At 40.5% G+C, this 18,419-nt stretch overlaps 2 protein-coding genes across 2 annotated transcripts; one reads left to right on the top strand and one right to left on the bottom strand.

The window, feature by feature from the left end:
• Positions 1 to 282: 282 nt before the first annotated feature.
• On the bottom strand, positions 283 to 7,763 carry LOC140534891 (angiopoietin-related protein 7). Its single transcript, XM_072656478.1, has 6 exons — positions 7,407 to 7,763; positions 6,000 to 6,234; positions 4,546 to 4,683; positions 3,485 to 3,701; positions 1,451 to 1,646; positions 283 to 429 (listed from the first exon to the last, which is right to left on the bottom strand). The coding sequence occupies exons 1-6, from the start codon at positions 7,761 to 7,763 to the stop codon at positions 283 to 285; spliced, it is 1,290 nt and encodes a 429-aa protein (XP_072512579.1).
• Positions 7,764 to 16,608: 8,845 nt separating this feature from the next.
• On the top strand, positions 16,609 to 17,894 carry pomcb (proopiomelanocortin b). The gene is made up of 2 exons (XM_072656464.1): positions 16,609 to 16,728; positions 17,186 to 17,894. Exons 1-2 carry the CDS (start codon positions 16,609 to 16,611, stop codon positions 17,684 to 17,686), a joined length of 621 nt encoding a protein of 206 aa, XP_072512565.1. The 3' UTR covers positions 17,687 to 17,894.
• Positions 17,895 to 18,419: the final 525 nt, after the last annotated feature.

Here is an 18,419-nt window from a genome sequence, read left to right as displayed (position 1 = left end):
AACAAAAAAAAAATACAGAAAATATAGGCATGGAACTTGATACAAGTATGGCTTACTCGATGGCAATGTTCTACTAGTCGACTGATTTCCCGATTCTGTTTTCAGCCTAAAAAAATAAATAAAAAATCCTTATTGAATGTAGGTATACAGTCACTATACCCCAGGAACCCCTCAGACGTCCACTTAGCAGAAAGTACCATCAGCATTCAGTTCTTTTGTGCTCCTCCAATCATCTCCTGCCACAGCGCTTCTGGGACTTCTGATTGGGCAATTACAGGTTGCTCAGGGGGACAGATGTGGGCGGAATGTTCGTGGGCGGATCATCATGCTCACTTTGCGTAAGGAGTAATAGTCTGAGTCCTTCCAGGTGAACCACACAATTCCATTGGGCCCTAGAGCACTTTTCCCTTTCGGAGAGTAGCGACCACCCTGTAGATCAGAAAAACTATGCTTAGTGACCGTTTGGGGACACCTGGTTTTCAAAACAGGCTTGTTTGGTCTGTCACTATGCAGCCAACTTACATATTCTACTGAAAGCTGTTTAGATCTTGCTAAAAAAAAAACTAAAGGCAAACACAGACAAAAGATCAACCTCCCTGGAGATCTAGCCAAAGCCCATACATTTTATCCTCTTGTTGGGATGTCATCACTCATTTGCTTCAAAATATGACAGGTAAAGCTGTTCATACCGTGAAAAACACAGATGAACATAAAGCATTAATGTACAGATGTTCCTTTTTTTCATTTGTTTTTAGAATCTTCCCTTTTCTCAGAATTCAGAACTGCAAATTAACCCAACTTTTCGTAGCTCACCCTAGCACTAGCAAAGCTCCCAACACTCAGTAAGGGTAAGTAATGGCTCCACCAGGCCGCCAGAAAAAGAGCCAGGTCCCCAGCTTTACCACACCAGGTAACACACCTGTGCAGGCCAACATCACTTCAAAAGTTATAAGGGGAGTGAGCATGGCATGGCTTGGGATTCGAGCTCATGACCTCTCAAGCCATAGTGGCAGAGTTTTGATGTTATTTTATTTTAACATTAATGGTCCAAACTGACAGGCTAGCTCTGATGGTCCCAGTTTACCCAGCATACTGGGTAACACCATCATCCTCCTCATGGCAGACTGGAGTTCAACACCCTACCTGAGCAAACATACATTACACTACACGCAGTAGTTTATTTGGGAAGAACTACCTACCTACCTGTGACAATTTTGAAAGAAGGCAGTGTCCCCAAACTTTTGATAATTTACGAGAGCACAGACTAGCAAGACTTCAGTCATATCTGATCGCTTATTCTTATCCAAAAAGAAAGATGCAATGTGTTTTCCTAAGAAATTAAAGGTCATAATCAATGATTTGGTAATTGGTCACTTTTTATGGTCATTGGTCACAAACAAAATCGACCCACTGCCTGCTATGCTACACTCGAATACATAAGGACATGTACCTTGTGGTAAATGCCATTTAAGTTGGCATAGAAGCACTGGTTGTACCACCAGCCAGCATGAGAGATTTCAGCACAGATGTTGCCCGTGTCCGGGGTGCTGAAGCTCTGTTTGTCATGATACCAGCTGAAAGAGTCCTCCACTGTTCCACTGAAGCCAGTGACATGAAGCCTGTACTGGGTCGCCTCATCTTCCACACTGCCAACACACAAAGACAGTACAACGTATATCAAAAAATAGACAAAACTCATACACCATATGTCCAAATGTTTGTGGACACCACTTCTAAAGCTTTCTAGTGTAAAAGTACTGGTTTCTAAACGACTTCAAGTATAAAAGTAAAAGTAATGTAAGGAAAACAAAGACCAAAAGCTAAGGCTGCACCACAGGGGTCAATATGGCACTACCCCACTGTAATAAACTGAGGACACACACAGATGCTTCTTTTAAAACTTTATGTAAGTTTCTCTCAAAGGGAAGACAACTGTCTGCTCTATCTCATGGGCTCTCAGGTTTTTCCCCCGCCCCCACTCACCTACGGCAACACAAACACCTAGTTCACAAAACACTTACAAGCTTTGTCTTAATAATACCTTCTATGACACCCATCTCCCCAAAAACACATTTTTCTAAAAGCCATAATGACAATAATGTTTCTATTAAAATGTAGGAATAATGACATAGAACATAGAAATAATGTTCTATTAAAATGTTCATGTTGAAAAATGTTGGGCTGCACTAGGCTGCCTGTTTCAGCTGCATATCTGCCCACTGAAAATGATATGAATTTTAGTAATATCAAATATATTAAAGGAGCATCTATATGCACTACTGAGCATTAACATGTGTTTCATGGAGCAGAAAATATGATGAGCAGTTGCCTATAAGTATTGTAACGGTGCAAAAAGTTAAACTTCAGAGGCATGTGATCAATAATTTTTACAGGAAGGTAAATGTGGGGCTTAGTTGGGACATTTCACTCGAGTTCTCTTGAGTCTCTGCCACAGACATCTTCATACTAGACTACACACGTCTGCTGTGTCCTTGCTGGAGTGTGACGCGACGTGTGCAGGTGCGATTGACCGCTTACAAACCAATAGGGTGTGAGAATGGTATGAATGGTAGGTTTTCGGTTGGCGTGGTTTATGTGATTTTTTTTTTCCAATGACGAGCCAGAATGAAAACAAACGGAAATGAAATAGGAGTAAAGAGGCTATTTTTTAAATGTGAGGAGTAGAAAGTACAGATAACTGTGTGAAAATGTAAGGAGTAGAAAGTCGGCTCAAAAAGAATTACTCCAGTAAAGTATAGATCACCAAAATGTCTACTTAAGTAAGGTACAAAATAATTGTACACCTGATCATGAACATATTGGCACCATGCCTAATGCCAGGTGTGGCCTACAAAGGTATAATGCCCCCATCATTGAGCTGTGGAGGAGATGGAGTTGGGGATGAGTTGGGGAGTTGGGGATAAGTTGGGGAGTTGGGGATAAGTTGGGGATAAGTTGGGGAGTTGGGCGTGAGGTGAGGATGAGTTGGGGAGTTGGGGGTAAGGTGGGGAGTTGGGGGTGAGTTGGGGGTAAGGTGGGGGTAAGTTGGGGAGTTGGGGGTAAGGTGGGGAGTTGGGGAGTTAGGGATGAGTTGGGGAGTTAGGGATGAGGTAGGGAGTTGGGGATGAGTTGGGGATTTGGGGGTGAGGTAGGGAGTTGGGGGTGAGTTGGGGATTTGGGGGTGAGGTAGGGTGGTGATCATCCAAAATCCTGACCTCACTAATTCTTTTTAATACCCCCTTAATTTTAGAAGAAACAATGAATGAAAAGGTGTCAAGACTATTTGAGATTGCAATTCAGTGTGATTTGAGGCAGGTGGAGAATAATAGGTGGAGAATAAGCTTTAGTTGTTACTAGTTGCAGTTACCCCAAAGCGCCAGTACAAAACAAAAGACAAACACTGCAGACACCAAACATCTTGGCCAATTTGTGTAAATTCACCAAGGCATTGCTTCAAAAGATGGTAAGAGATGGTAAGTGTCACCTGAAGCTCTGATAAAGAGCGTATTTGTGTTTGCCACTCCAGTCCTCCAGGTCTATGCGTAATACGTAGTCCCCCTGGCTGGACAGATCATGAATGTGCTCGTTTCCCAGCCAGTACTCAGTGTGCAGGTCTCCAAAGCCATCCTTATATTCTTTCCAGCTGCGGTCAAAGTTCACTGAGCCGTCCTGACGACGCTGAATCATGGTCCAACCACCACCTGCGAGAACCACCACACCATACTTCAGTACCAATTACACTTCTGTCCTTATATTCATGAAGCTGCAGAGAGTAGATCTGCTGATTTTGGATTTGCTCCTGTAAATAAGGTCATTTGAATCCTACACAACATAGACAAAAGTATTGGGACACCTGCTCTTTCGTTGTTTCTTCTGGAATCAAGGGTATTGAAGAGTTTATCCTGCTTTGGTTGGAGTAACTTCATCCACTGTCCAGGGTAGGCGTTTTACTAGATTTTGGAACATTGCTGTGAGGAGTTGATTGATTGCATTCAGCAACAACAGCATTACTGAGGTCAGGATGTTGGATGATCACCGCCCCACGTCATGCCCAACTCCCCAAAGCATCCCAAAAGTATTGGATGGAGCACCATCATTCCAGAGAACGCAGTTCCACTGCTCCACAGCTCAATGCTGGGGGGGCTTTATAGCTCATGCGTGGCATTAGGCATGATGCCAATAGGTTCATGTTTATCTGCTCCAGACAGTCATATTCTACTGGTAATTCTCTAGAGGCATTAGACAAACTCTATGTGTGCATTTGTGTCAGCAATGGGTCACTAACATCAGCCTGCTAATTTATGTTGTTTTCCAGCCTAGCCTACACATGTGGACATGTGTAATGAACGCTCAGAAAAGGATCACACTGTAAACGGTTAATGGATTAACTGTAATGGATTAACTTTTAAGTTCACCCTCTCCTAAGCATGGTGTTTCGCTCCAATGGCAATGAGTAGGCAAAGACCTTTTTGGAAAGCGTCCCTTAGAAAGTCGTGCTTACAACCCTGCAGACTCAGAGAAATCCTTCAGTAAGCCATTGCTTACCGTCAGTGTCCATGTCACAGTAGACCTCCACAGGCATGGCCCCCAAGGATGGCACCACAGTGTAAATCCCAGAGCGCCGCACACCGTTGTAGTAGATAGAGGCACAGTCAATGGGACAGTTTCGAACGTGCTGCACCTCTGGAATTACACAGACACATGTTTCTAATCGTTTCTTGTGATTGTCTAGTTTGATTTGTTGTTTTGGATTAGTAACTTTTACCCCACTGATTAGAACCGTCCATTTAGACCTGCATGTCTAATTCACCACACACTTTACTAAAAGAATTTATTATTTATTATTTTTATGAACGAGTATTTAAACAGCAGTATACTGATGGACTGTTTTTAGGGTAAGGGAACATTTGAGTATATAATTTTTTTTAAACTATTGCTTTAATATTAACCTTCATTTTCAACAAAGCTCGGAAGAAGGGGATTTAAGACTATGATGCTGTGTGGAATCACTGCTGGGTTTAAGTGGCTTTTTCCTGACAGAAGGCAGTACAAAAAAAAGAAGGACATGAGCATGGGAACCTGCAGTTCTTTGCTACTAAGCCAATGGGATTTGCGCCAGCAACCTTTTACACTGCTCTATTGTATCGATATGAAGAACTGCTGTAACTATTAACTATTGCTCACATTTTTGTGCATAAGAGAAATAATTATTGCATACAGATTACAGGAAATGTTGGGACCAGTGCCATATATGTTCATGTTAACATTTTGGCAGACAGTACTGTGTACAATTTAGAGACTGCTCTATACTTCTCAAATTGCAAATAAGGTATATTATTTTTCGTCTATTAGTTTTGACCACAAAAACAGCCCTTTCAGGCAGTATGTCAAGTAGACCGCTTAGGAGCTTTGAAAGAGAGAAGAAAATCTAGCTCTCCACTCACACTTCAGCTCTGAGACCGTAAACAGGTGTTCTACTGTGAAAAAGTAAATCAACACTGTAGGTTTGAAAAGCTCAAGATCAAGAAGCTCTTACTGAGAAAAACATTAGACCAAATCAAGCTGCTGCTTTTCTCAGAACAATGCACTGCCATGACAGAGTCTGCAGAAAAACGGATGGGGGAACAGACACACTAAACACTGACAATCTGATCTTATTTCCAGTTGTTTTCTGTTAAATACACGTTTTTTTCTATGCTGGATGAATTATGTACAGAATAGCTATTTTCACTAGAGACTAAATAAATGAAGGGTGGTCTCTAGCCTGCTATTGTATTCTACTGAGGTTCTAATTTATATACTTTTAGATACTGGATGTTTGAGCAGAGAATTTCATCACAGAATTGTTAGGTCTTTTTAGACCTTTTTCAGGTATCTTAGTAAAGTGGTTTAATAAGCATAAGATTCTAGTGTTTTAAAGTTTTGCAGTATGATGGCTAAACATGAGGAGGCAAAGGAGAATGTTTAAAAAAAAAAAGAAAAAGCCTGATGAAGTCTACCCGGGTGCAGGGCTTGCTGTGCGCTCAACAGGGGACTGGTGCGGACGATGTTGATCATGCAGCCAGGGTTGCGGCGGACCTTCTCCACCAGCATTGAGAGGTTCTGGATCTGAGCCTGAAGGTCATAAACAAGAGAGCCCTGGATGTGGAGCAAAGTGGTGGCCTCTGCATAGTGCTCCTCCAGTTCATGGAAGCGCTGCTCCAGAGACGAGTTTAGGCGCGATTTCTCTTCACTCTGAAACAAGAACAGCACATGCACAATCCCCTCGCATACATCATAGACTATGGGTGCCAACTCCAAAAGACATGATAAGCCTTATTATAATTACCATCTGGGTACAACAGCACATCTGTAATTATGTATCATGCACAATAGCATTTTACTGTGATTTCATTTTCTTTAAAAAGATAAAATCACAATCATTGCAGAGCCTCGGCCAACTCCTTGAGTCTTAAGTACAATCGTTCAGGGTTGGCAAGCCTTAAACAAAAGCAAGGATTACACCCCTAGTATAGGCAACAGGCTTAGACATTCAGCAGTGCTGCGGTGCTAAACTGTATACTTCTTGACAGAAAGAGAGACAGCTAAGTGATTTAGCCATGTGGCCGTGAGCTGTGATTCAGCTCCCTGCTCTAGCCATTATAGCGCAGTGTGAAGAGCTTACAAGCACACACACATACAGCCAAGCACGTGGAGAGGGGTCAGGGCCTCCATGCTAATCCTGTAATCGCTCAGGGTCAAGGAGACTTCAGGAAGAAAATTGCAGACCTGAGCTAGCCAAAGCAAAGAGGAACCTCCATGATAATGCAAATATGCAAGTGCAGTTTTTTACACATTTCAGCTGATGCACTCTGCCAGTGTGGTCAGTCTTAGGAAAATGTTGGTTATGTTTTAAATCACTTGCAATCATCTGCAGGCCATACTGAGCAAGGGAGAACTTTATATGAATTGTGTGGCTGTCAGCAATTTCAATTTAGTAACCAAAGCTTTTAAAATGGCTGAGGGTGAATTTCTTAAAAGAAATCCCACAGCTAACTAGCATGAGATTCAGAGCCTGGGTTTGTAGTTCCCACCAGTGTGTTTGTTCTCTGTGAATACTGAGCCATGCTGTTTTCCATTTAACCCTCTCTCTTTCTTTTACACACTTACATATACTATAGGTATCAGAGTGAGGAACTGATGTGAAGATACAGGCCCTTATGGTTCAGTGGGTTAGGGCTTCATTATAGATTAGCTGTCCCAAAAAGATAGGAGTCCAGTTTAGTGAGTTCCCTGCCTAAATACACAGATTCAACCTGGTAGTTGAATCAGGCCTACCAAACTGAACCCAAGACCAGACGCTTTATTATTAGACCATTATTAGACCAAGACCATTACATTACTATTATTAACATGACCATACAGACCTGTAACTCAAGGACTTTGACCCGATGGCGGTGGTTGCGAAGCTCCTCCTGCAGCTCAGACACAGTTTCTTGCAGAGCTAGAATCTGCTGCTTCCGCTCCTCGTTCTCATGGAGCCAGTAAGACACCTCGTCTGTGCAGCGGAACATGTCTGGGCACCGCTGGTCATCCAGCTGTGGTAGAGTGGCAACCAGCCTACACATTCCATCCTCCATCACCTGGTTACTGTACTCGCCACACTGAGACGTGCTGACCTGGTGGGTGTGCTCAGAGCGGTCATCATCTACAGCTTCGGTTACCGCAAATAATCTCACACCCAATATGACAACCAGGATGGGCAAGAGAGTCCCAGCCTCCATTTGCCAACCTCAGCTAACCCCTGGCCCGCCTCTCTGAAAAGATCCTTGGGGATTAGGCCAGCATGCTGTCTCCCTAAACTCCAGTCTCAGTGGAGGGAGGGAAGAAGAGGCATCTTCTTCCACAATATCCAGAACTCTACTGCTCCTGTTCCCATTGCACCCTTTTCTGAACGGTTAGATGAAGCTGAAGTAGAAAACAAGAAACGAGAAAAGGGACGTTAGGTCAATGTATATCCAAAAACACTCTCATACAAGATTTATTTAAAGTTTGGCCAGAACATCTTGGGTTCTGCTAGTAGCCCTGAGATGGTCATATCTACTATATCCTGAGCGCCTCTATTTGGAAAGATACTTTCTTTCTGCCAGCCCCCCTACAACACTAAAGGTGTATGTGGCCACCTTGGCTAGCCACCTGGCCCTGACCAGAAGGATCTCATTGAGACTGTACAAGCTAAGAGTCTCATTCTTGAAAGAGGCTAAATGATTTTCCCATCTCAACTATTTATGCCCACAGGGATCTCCCCACAGTCTAGGGTGCCTTGTGTTCCTGTAGCTACTTTGTTTGCCATAGCCACAGTAAAATGTCTACATAGTTCATGTGTTTTGTTGAGACCTAACCAAACTTTCTTACCCAAGGTGCCTGTCCCGGCATTTCCTGAGCAGTGCCTGCCAACATATACTAACCAGTCACACCCCAAGCAACACATGCCTGTGTCCTGTATGGACAGTAAAGGAGATATGTTTGGCCTAGACTGAGGGTGGAAAAACGAAGAGCTGTTTGTATGGTTTTCTATTGCGAAGCTGGGCTAACTACTGCCAACAGTTAGCTGGTGGAAGTGATTCGGTGGGCACAACCAAAAACATTTAAAAGGCGATATAGTGGTGGACATCTGTGCAACTGTCATATGGTCATCACCATGAACCTTCTTCCGCTTTTTTTTGCCTCAGCCTGGCCCCAGCTGTTTTGTTGTTTTTGTTGCCACTTTGTTGTCAGTATCAGCCCATTATTTCATATCTCTGCATCCATATGCAAAATAACAGCTGTAATTACATCTCTAAATGTCACCCACATCCTTGAGCTATATTTAATGCTCTGATTAGACTTCAGGTCAGCCTACATGTCCCAAACAACATCTAATGGTGCTTTAGTCACTGGTGCATTTTGCCTCTCAGTGGCAGGAGATCAAGAGCACAGGAACAGTGAAAGTTGATCTACTCAGACAGTGAGAATAAATACAGTCTTGCTGACTTGCATTCAGCATTCTGCCCTTGCTTTCATATATAGTATGAATTACACATTTTGTCTTTTTATTTTTACAGTAGTAGACTGCCCCTGTTGTTAATCAAACTTAAAACACAATGTTCCCTACAAATGAAAATCCTAAATGTGGCCTGCAGAAAAGTTAGTACCTAAGAGAACACCCCCTTTGGCAGAAATCACTGCTTTCCTATTCAAATGACATATTTACATGTGAAAATAGGTTTTATAATGTAAGTATTATTTGTTGACTTAAGAAAATAGTTGGTAATTATGCAGAATTTGGGAAAACGGTGCACAAACCTTTGAATTAGACCATATCTAGATCGCCTCTGTGTTGTCTTATCATTTATTTGATTTCTTACACTACTTAAAAAACACAAGCACTACCTTTCACATAATTAAGAACTCAATTATTAATGGACCAACAAATGGCCAATTAAATATATCTTATCTTAATATCTTCATATTAACAGGTGTCTCAGTGGTTAGAGCTCTGGGCTATTGAGGGTTCAATACCTGAGTTCTGCTGGGCCTTTGTGCAAGGCTCCAGGCTTTCATTCTACTGTGCACTTATGACAGCACTTAACATACATTTTCTCTTTTTTTTTTCCTTTTTAGAGATACAAGGTTGTGCTCAGACAGTGACAATTGTGATAATTCTGATAATTGTGATGTGCTACATGCATGTGATTTTCTAATGGACAGCTGCTGGGTGTTGCAGACACTTAAAAGAAAACAACTGGCATGTTCACCTGAATCTAGAGCCAAGCTGACCATCCTCATACAGCAGCACATATCCACACTGAAGAGCAATGACCCCATCATTCTTTCTGCACGTCCGGAAGCCAAGGCAGAAGGTCCAGCAGGGTATAGGTGTGCTTCAGCTTACAAGGTTAAAGAGCAGTTCCCATGTCCCTCTACATTCATTTCCTGACTGATATTCCCTGCCATTCTATTAACAGTCAACACTAAGAATGAGTCACAGTGATAGAGGCTGGCCTGAGTGCCTTCAGGTGTCGCTGTGACACTTTTATTAGACAGACCTGCACAGAGAGCATACTTCCTTTTGTTTGGAGGGCATTTCATTGTCTGTATGTAATACAAAACGTGCCCTCAGAGACAGCAATGTGACAAAGCCATCAAACACGGTTCACTTAAGTGAGTTAGTGAAGTGAAGCGTACTTACTAACTGCACAGCCCTGATAGGGAGAACCTGGTTGGTGTTTCCACCTTAGCAAATTGACTGCAAGACACTGAAGACAAATGATGCATTACGTTTACATGATTCCACTTCAATAAAGCATCTAATACCAGTACAATTATCACAAACATTAATAATAGCACTTCCAAAAAGGTTGATGTAATGCATTTCACACACGTCTTCAGTGAATATCCTTAAAGATGAAAGGGAAGTGCTGTAAAAAGTGCAATAAATGGGTAATGATTACCTGGAACTGAGAGCCATCTTCCCTTGTGAGGAGAGTAGAAAATAAAAGTGAAAGGTTTCCAGCATGTTTGTCACCATCCTCTCTCTCTCTCACTCTCTCTCTCTCTCTCTCTCTCTGTGTGTGTGTGTGTGTGTGTTATGTGGAGCAGTGAGACTGACAGTGGACATCCCATCCCAGTAATCCATGGTAATAGGATTCTTCATTAGGGGACAAAGACGAGAGACAATCCATACATTGGATTACATGAACTCAGACCAACTATGCGCTGCACACTTCTGGCCAATTAATGAAAATCATGCAGCTAATCAATGAATTAAACAAGGTGTTCATGTATTCATTTGGTGTTTCAGGACCTAACTGGACTCTTTTTGCAAGCAGGCAAATTTTGTAAAAGCTAAAATCAAGCTGAAACAAAGCTGAAATTGTATTGAATTTGAAGCAACTCACTTCCAACAAGCATATAAACCACTCCAGCCCTCCACTACTCCATAGTAGGAAACACACAGCTAAAATCACATCACTCAGTGCAAGTGTGTGCTGTTTCGGAATAGATCTGTTACAGGATCGGATCAGATTCTGTTTACTCTGATACTGTAATGACAGCATGTGTAATGACAGTCCACCGACAAAGACGGTAAAGAATGTACCCGCAGTGTGTTACATGTATACTGTCCCTTTTAAGGCCACATTTTAATAATTAGATTTCAGACAGGGCAAAGCCACATACACACTATATTGGAAAACGTATATGGGCTTGATGAGCATCTCATTTCAAAACCATGAGCATTAATATGCAGTTGGTCCCCATGTTTGCTCTTTCCCTGTTCTGGGAAAAAAAATCCATGATATTGTGGTACTTGGCCACCAACACAATTATGTAGTGACAGTGAAATAAACCAATCACATTTGGTTTTCTAGTGAGTTAATGAGTGGAACTAATTGTGCGAGAACAAAAAGAAAAGGTAACTCTGGGTCTTCTGGAAGGCTGAGATATGCCACTGACTGTAAAACTGAACTGTAGCCTAACTAGATTTTATGTTGTTGTTCTGCAGGGTTCTTTTACAGCAAACACATGTGCATGGTTAATCTAGTACTGTCAGACATGTTTCACTTGTAGCATTTGTTTAAATGTTACTCGTTTGGTATGAGTAATATACTATTCTAACATCATATTTAATGTTTGCTGTACCTTTCTAAGACCGCACCAAAGGAAAGAATTACATTTCCACCACACAACAACGGACATTAGCCTCAATTGAAATGGATACACACCATCAAATGTACAGAGTGTTGGACTATGTAATCAGTCCTACCATCTTCGAGTTCATCAATGGTCAGTTTTTGACCACAAGATCATTGTCATCGGGATATTTTCCTATTGCAGGCTGTGCTGAATTAGTTTAATATTTAGAATATTAAGCTCCCTAGACAAAAAGAAATGTCACCTTGCGTGTTCAAGGTGGTAGTAACTTGCAGGTGGTGCTGCATGAGGCTAATTAAGCTATAAACACCTGCGGGGTGTGTGACGGGATTCATAGTGGTACGGTGCAGTGAATGTCTCGTTGGATGTGTGGAAAATGGGTCCTAAAGCAGATGTTAATGATTGGCTAAAAGGGAGGGATTGAATTTTGGTGTGTCAAAGGCCGTAGTGTGAAGGAAGTAGCCGATTCTGCAGTGTATCGAAGCGTGCGGTCATACGGGTCTACCAGCAGTGGCAGAAATCTCAGCCTACAGGAAATTCTGAAAACATACCTCTTCTAAATACTGTTTTTGGGCATTGTCTTGAAACATATCAGCTCTAATTTTTAGATATTTTATGATTGCACAAACCCACCGGCTAATTTTGAAATTGATGTATTTGTTTTATTGGATTTCAAATGGCCTGTGATGTTACCACTGGGACTGAAATGCATGCAATTTTAGAAGAGCATGGAAGAGCCTTTTGCCATTAGGCAAGTGAGTGAGTGAGTGAGTTGAAAAGTGCTTGCACGAGGAAGCAATCTGGCCAGTGGGCATCTCTCTACCTGTCACAGATAATCATTGACTGCAGAGACGAGAGCACAGACATCCAGCGATTTCTGAAAAGGAGAGGTAACATTAACAGAAGCTGTGATGTTTTATGCATTTCCTTGTTTTAAATATTATTATAATTAAGCTTGTCACGTATACATAATTGCATGATCACAATATTGCAATTATTTTCCACAGAGCTTTAATTCAAATCAAACAGACAAACAGAACAGATGTGCATTTTCATCACAACGACAAAAGAGTGATGAATAAGCTGACTGAGTGCAAGCTTTCTTTCTTCTTATCTCTGACAGTGTGCGTTCGTACTGCCGCACTGTTAGACTAGCCTACTAAAACAGCGGAGGAGGAAACATTATAAAATCGTTAATGCCAAGTATCTATATCTGTACAATCATCTGTACAGTTTCTTGTCAGCTGAGATTGTCATGATCACGGCAGCACTACTGTTAACCTAGCGGTTTAAGTTCTAAACTAAATCTGGACTCACACTAATTCACTGTCTTCACTAATCCACTGCATCTGATTTTTATTTCTACTTCTGATAGCTCGGCCCTGCTCTGTGCTGCTCCACAATTTCAGATAATAGAAAGTGTTTAAAAAAGGACACCATATTTGTTGGGAACTGTATTTAAATCAATGGTCTACATTTTCAAGCTCAGAGAGCAGCATGAAACATTATAAAGAGCACATTTTACACCATTTTATCAAAACACAGGAAATTACCCATGATGCTAAACTGCCTCCTCCTCCAATTGCTTTGCAGTTGATGATGTTCCAGCAAATGTAGACTTACCTGGGCTTATTCAACAGATGATTTCACGATTCAGGCTTTTAGATATCAGAAGCAAAAAACGGCCATAATATCTTATTATGTGCCATACGGTTCCACTGTCTTTCTTAATGAATTAAGGACTTAATGAGGAAAAAACGAAAAACTATAAACGTTATATATTTAAATTAATTTAAGAACGGGTGTCTGTGCTTTCAGTGGGTTTCAGTGTTTTGCTAGCTGACCCTCTCACCAACATTTTACAACAAGATGTATCAGCAAATCCTGTGTTCTCTTACCAGCACTGTCTGAAGTGCAGATCTATTGTCACAAGCTGTTGTCATATGGCAACAATTCTTATCATTTTAGGTGAAATCCAGAATATTTGAACTGGTTTTATTATAAAATGTATTATATTTATTTATGTTTTATACATTTGCATAATTTGGCTTACACAGGAGGACCAATATAGTGTTAGGAATCTTGCCCAAGGACTCTCATTGGTTCTGTGAGGTGTGCCTTTCTGGTCAGGGACTTGAACCCACTGTGCTACACCTTTAGAACTACTAATTTACATATTAAGCTTTCAGGTTCCCAAAGTAATTGAAAAAGACTATACTGAAGTTAGGCAAACAATGAATAATCAATATAAAACACATTGGATCAGTATATATATATATATATATATATATATATATATATATATATATATATATATATATATATATATATTCTTTTTCATGTTCCAGATAAAAACACTGTCAATAAACCTTAATCAAAGAATTTAGTGAAACTGTTTGTGAAGCATCATTAAGAAACACATTAATAAAAAGCTAATTCTGCTCATTCTGGAGTGACCATGTTAAGCCAGTGTGACTGATGTGAACGCTTTTCACGCCTTGGAAGACGAAGGAAGGAAACACTGATTCCCTAAATGTCATTCCCTACTTCCTAATTAAATGCAAGAACTCTGAGTCAGTTCAGGTGCACATTCAGTAATGACTATATCCTACATGAGGAGCTCAACATTCAACAGGTGCTCGGATAGCTGCAGCACCTACTTCTTAATCCATCCGGTCATTTCTGCTGACGTCTTTGACTGATTTGCCATGAGGTGTGAATATTCGTGTGGGTGGGGGTTATATCTGTCTCACAAAGCAAGTCTTACAAAGTAGCCCCCCCCTCCTCCTGTCCTCCCCCCAATCAAGACACAACACACAACATCCGCTTCACTATCGCCTGGCCTTGAGGGGCTGTCATGCACCTGAGAGTGTATATAAGAAAGCAGACCCCATTCAGAAAAACAGAGAAGCAGAGGGAGCCAATCACAGGCTACTGAGATCCTGATCAGGAAAAAAGAAACTACTAAGCGGAGGAACAAGAGTAAAGCGCTCATCTCGGAAAAGAAGTCAGGAGGACATTAACAGAAATCATATTAATAAAGGTAAGAAAATCTATTTGTTCATTGGTAATATTGTTTTATTGGTCATTTTAAGATTTAAAATGCAGCCAAAACTGCTAATGAAAGCAACAGGATAAGCAAGTGTATATACTCAGTACTTATATATATATATATATATATATATATATATATATATATATATATATATATATATGTGTGTGTTTATATTTACAAATCAATCAAAAAGTGTTCTCTAGTAAATTTCTTTCTTTCTACACTTGGTTTAAAATAATGGAAAACCTTAAAAATCAAGTTTCAGATTTACACTGTGTGACGTAGCACTTAGCCGACTAAGCTGAGTAATACATAATGTAACATGGCCATACTTATGTTATTTTTATATTTATATTACATTTCAAATGTCTTCAAAAGAAACGTTGGTCTATCAGTTTTATATAATACTGCACAATGCTGAGAAGAAACAAACACCTTATCATAGTTCACTGCTATTTTCAACCCATTACATGATGATCCACTTGAATTTATTCAGTTCATTAAATCAGTTTACACATGGCATAAAGATTCTTTTAGGATGACCAGGTTCTACATATAGACATATACTGATATATTAATACAGAAATACAGAGTTTATTTCAAATCATTTTGGAGCGTTTCTTTTGGTCAATTTCAATTAGTCCATACAATTTGGACGCAAAGTAAAAAACAACTGCCCACTAACTCAAATTATGTCCCAAAAAAAAGAGAGAAAATGACAATATATAAAACTTGTCTCTTCATTGTTGACATTTTTTACTTTTTGAATCTGGCAACTGGCCTTTGTTATGTGTCCAAAATGGTCCAATTGAAATTACCATTACTAAAATAAAATCTTTTTACATTTACTTCCACTGTATACTTCACTACATACATATAGTTGTTTAGTTAACAAATATTTTTCACTACGTTTTTATTGTTGCAGTGTTTGACTAAACAGATTGCTTATTTTATTAGAATGTATAGCTTAGATTTTTAGTCTTTTTTTGGCACAATTCTTTTTTTTTGCTATGTTTTTTAATGTTTATTTGTTGCAGTGTTCAACTAAACAGCTTCTTTTATTAGAATTCATAGCTTTGTTTTTTTTTAACACACAACCAGGTGCTGGTAATTAATGTTATAACATGTTATACATGTTATAATACAGGTTCCCAACATTTCTGCTTTTTTAGTGTTCTTCAATTCAAAAAGGGCTTATTATTTGCTGGGTGGTCCTGGTTTGCTCCAGGTTTGGAAAACACACAGTTACATTAGATTTTTAAAGTTGTTTTTCATGTAAGGGAATGGATAGGATATCATTCACAGCATTCATGATATCTGCAAAAAGTATAAGAAACACACAGTGGGGACCATACAGTTTCCTCACTGTATGATAGGCAGGAGATCATGTACGAATATTCTGTCACAGTGTATGTCACTGCTCCAAGGCTGCTGAGAACTTCATCAGAAAAGTTCCTCTCTACATTAGCTGTGAAGGTAGCTGGTCAATGACAAGGAATGATGTAAAAGGCAGTATGCAGATGCCTTAGGAATGAATAGCAGCAGAGGAGTACTATTCAAAAAACCTTCGTACTGCAATAATTGCCAGTGTGATTCACCAACGGACACTAATATAGCCGACCAATTATAGCACCATTTTAAAGAAAGACATTCAATAGCTGTAGCTCTTTTGAAAAGAATTCCGCTTCCACTTCAGCACACACTTCATTGAGCTACGCAAAACAAAAGCTGCTCTGCCGGTGACTCATAAACTATCAGACTGGCTCAGTCTCTCTTAGTTCTCTCTTCAGTTTTTTCAGATTTGGCTCACCTGGATGTTGGTTCAGAGGTTTCAACTGATTGTCACATCTCTCTTTCTTTTCATTACTCATTGGCTGAAGATGCAAGGTCTCTCCTGGTTATTGGCTGTGGTCATCCTATGCGCATGTGGACCAGAAGTGGATGGCCAGTGCCGGGACATCGCTGACTGTGCAGACCTTGGTTCTAAAGAGAAAATAATGGTAAAACACTTTAGATATGATAAAAAAAATATATATGCATTTAATTTCCATATGAAAGAAGTGCATTATGATATAGGAATCCCATCGGTATCAACAGATAACTACCTACAAATAATCAATATTAGACCGATATTTAAATATATTAATTATTGGACTCCAGAAGAGTAGAATGAGTAGAATGAGCTACTGTCTACTGACTCTTTTGAATGCATTTATAACCATCTACAAAAAAAAGGATACATTCCTTCATATTGCTCATCCAGGTAGAGCTAGGCCAAATTCTGTAAATGTTAAAATTGTCCCAGAATTCCCATATTGATGCATTGAATGCATGGGAATGATGCACATACTTGCATCAGGTAACCTGTAGAAAAAACAACCCATACTAACTAATAATAACTGTAGTGTTTTGTACACATTATTTATGTCCGCTTGGCCTTTGTGCTCCTTCTGCTAGGAGTGTATCTGCGTTCTTCCGAATCAGCAGCAGAGCACAGCAGAAGAGGAGGAGAAAGAAAGCCTGAGTCTGGGTGTACTGCTGTCCTCTTTGGCTCAGGATGATGGCCTACAGGCCAAGAGGTCCAACCTAGGTCCTTTGCGCACAGACGACAGGCGCTCCTACTCCATGGAGCATTTCCGATGGGGTAAACCAATGGGCCGCAAGCGCCGACCTGTCAAAGTCTACACCGGTGGTTCCGAGGAGGGAAGCCCTGAGGATCAGTCTGTGGAGGCCCACCTACCTCTACAGAACAGACGGCAACTGGACAGCCGTGAGGACGGGGCTCCAACACAGAAGAAAAACGCGAAGAACACTGAGAAGTATCGCATGACACACTTCCGCTGGAACGCCCCACCTGCAGCCAAACGCTATGGTGGCTTCATGAAGCCCTGGTCAGAGAAGTCCAACAAGCCCTTCCTCACACTGCTCCGCAACATCATCATTAAAGATGGACAATAGGACAGGAAGAGAAAGGGCAAAAAAAAAGGGACAAAAAGGAAACAGGCCACAGAGAATATTGGTGTTCTATGGAGCCGTAACATGTCAAAGCATTCCCCATATTATGCCTAGCTGTAGCTTCTCCATACCCCTCTGGCTAAATCACCAGGACTCCATAAAATATCAATATGACATAAAACAGTGCAGGGGGGTGATGACGTTTCTAATAGTGACCACTGGGCCACAAGTCACTTGTCAGTCAGCTTCCAACTTACAGCACAATATTACCAATAAAACAATAGGTATATGACAATAATGACAATGAATGTACTTTCTGTCCTTCTCAGACTCTGTCTGTGCAATTTTACGTTCCATCATAATATTCCGTAATGGGGTTGTCTTTGAACCTGTTGCTCCAGGCATTCCTAATTCCTAGTGGGAGAGATTCAATTATTATATTATTATTTATTTTAGGGTCTAACAGTGTGATGTTCTTTAACTCACACCACTGGGGATCACAGCGACTAACTATTTTTTGTAGAATGCTTGATGTCCTATTGAACAGCACCTGTCAATGTTCTTCAGATCTATGAACAATACTGTATGTAAATGAATGTTATATTAAAATGAGTTCAAATGCAAAGTTCCAAGCAGTGAAACCAAAATGCTGATTGCTGGGGCTGCACTCCAATTGTCTCTAAATGCATACTGTATACAGAATTGCTTACCACTTATTGTCTTTGTAAAGTAAGAT

Source organism: Salminus brasiliensis, chromosome 1 (genome assembly GCF_030463535.1).
Source record: "Salminus brasiliensis chromosome 1, fSalBra1.hap2, whole genome shotgun sequence".
In the NCBI taxonomy this organism is placed as follows: Eukaryota; Metazoa; Chordata; class Actinopteri; order Characiformes; family Bryconidae; genus Salminus; species Salminus brasiliensis.
Note: the sequence above shows the minus strand (reverse complement) of the source record. Positions and strands in the feature narration are given on the sequence as shown.